The sequence below is a fragment of the Tupaia chinensis genome, unplaced genomic scaffold (assembly GCF_000334495.1).
Source record: "Tupaia chinensis unplaced genomic scaffold, TupChi_1.0 Scaffold000259_1, whole genome shotgun sequence".
In the NCBI taxonomy this organism is placed as follows: domain Eukaryota; kingdom Metazoa; phylum Chordata; class Mammalia; order Scandentia; family Tupaiidae; genus Tupaia; species Tupaia belangeri.
In genome coordinates this window covers 757,670-759,266 of record NW_006159739.1, presented here as the reverse complement: position 1 = coordinate 759,266, position 1,597 = coordinate 757,670, and the positions used below count along the sequence as shown (strand labels likewise).

General features: G+C 54.2%; 1 protein-coding gene across 1 annotated transcript in view; it reads right to left on the bottom strand.

Moving 5' to 3' along the window:
• The window catches only part of LRP8 (LDL receptor related protein 8), a 95,329-nt gene that overhangs the window by 89,624 nt on the left and 4,108 nt on the right, over positions 1-1,597 (bottom strand). The window contains exon 2 of the mRNA XM_014588127.2: positions 26-224. Coding sequence (XP_014443613.1) covers positions 26-224 — 199 coding nt within the window. The remainder of the gene's footprint in view (positions 1-25; positions 225-1,597) is intronic.

The window sequence follows — 1,597 nt, the reverse complement described above, 5'->3', positions numbered from 1 at the left end:
CGGCGCGCGCGCTCCCTCCCGCTACCGCCTCCGCCCCACGCTGCTCCAGCTGCCGCCTCCTCTCCCTCCTCCCTCCTGTCCTTGATCCACTCCTTCTTCAGCCGGCGCTCCACCACCCGCAAAGGGTCAGCTAGCGTGCTGAGCGCTGCAGATGTGGGAATGAGTAGAGACCGCTGCTCCTGCAGGTAGCAGGTGCAGGGGAAGCGGCAAGCACAGTGGGCTTCCTGGAAGAGGTGACAGGCAGATCAGACTGAGGAATGCCTAAGAGTGAGTCTGGGTGGGAGGAGAATGAGGTTAGAAGGTGCAAAGGCCTATGCAATGTGCTCGTGGTGCAGGAGAAGGAGGGCAGGGTCTGGGACACGAACTTGTGCGCCATCAGGGAGCTGGGGGCACGGAGCAGGACCTCTGCACCGGTCACTAGGTCTGGCTTGGATATTACAGATCCATGTAGCAGGTTTCTGTGCCCATGTGGATCTGTGCGTGTTACACGCCCATGTGATAATGGGCCGGGATGGGGGAGATAGGTGGCTTGGGCCTGGCACACAAATTGTTTCTTAATTCTCATTCGGTATTCTCCATGGACCAGGTGAAGGGACAGACAATTGGAGGGGACTGGTCTGGACGACAAAGTGATCCTTGCTGTGTTGTTGGAAAAAGGCGAAAACTGTGGAGGCCTCTAGGGGGCGTATACCTAGGGCCTCTATCTACCCCCTCTTTTTGTTTTAAAAATAATTATTTTTATTTAACTTTATTTATTTATTTATTTTAATTTGACCAGAATTCTGCCTCTGTGTTTAGTTGCACCTCCTCTGGAGTGTCACAGCCCTACTCAACTACAGCAGGGTACAGGGTCTGGATGAAAGGGGAGCAGGGCCTGCACTAGAGTTAAGCCACCAGCTCTTTTTTTTTTTTTTTTTTTGAGAGGTTTTTGCTATAAGACACATGTGCCTGCCAGAGAGACAGAGACAGAAAGCGAGAAATCCTCCTCCCCCCCAACCCCCCAGGGATGGCCATCTGCAGTCCCTCAGGATTTGGGGCACACATACACACGGTCTCCAACGTGTTTCAAGCTGCTGGGCCCAGGACCGAGCTGCAGTGGACTACCTGGGAGTCCAGCGACATAACCATTATACCATCTGCTGACCCCCAGCTGCCAGCTTTTGAGCCTGGTCCAGAACATTCTTCAGAAATTTGAGGGTGTTAGTCACTAAAAAGGACCAACTCGCAGGTGCCAAGGCCCAGTGTTAGGTCTACTCCCCTGCCCGCCTTCTTGGCCTGTACCTCTCCATCCTAAGCGTGGGAGCTGTCAACCCTAGGCCTGGAAGCCCTCTGTCTCCTGAGCAGTCTCCTGAGCCCTACTACTTTCCTCAAAGGGCAGCCCCGAGGACCAGCAGTTGGTGTAATGGCTATGTTGCTGGACTCCCATGTAGTCGACCGTGATTCAAGTCTTGGACCCAGTGGCTTAAACTCATGCCAGGCGTGTGTGTGTGTGTGTGTGTGTGTGTGTGTGTGTGCGATCCCAGGAGGAGAATGGAGGAGAAGGGATTGCTGCATGGCCACCCCCCTGGGGGGTGATTTCTTGCTTTTTGTCTCTCTG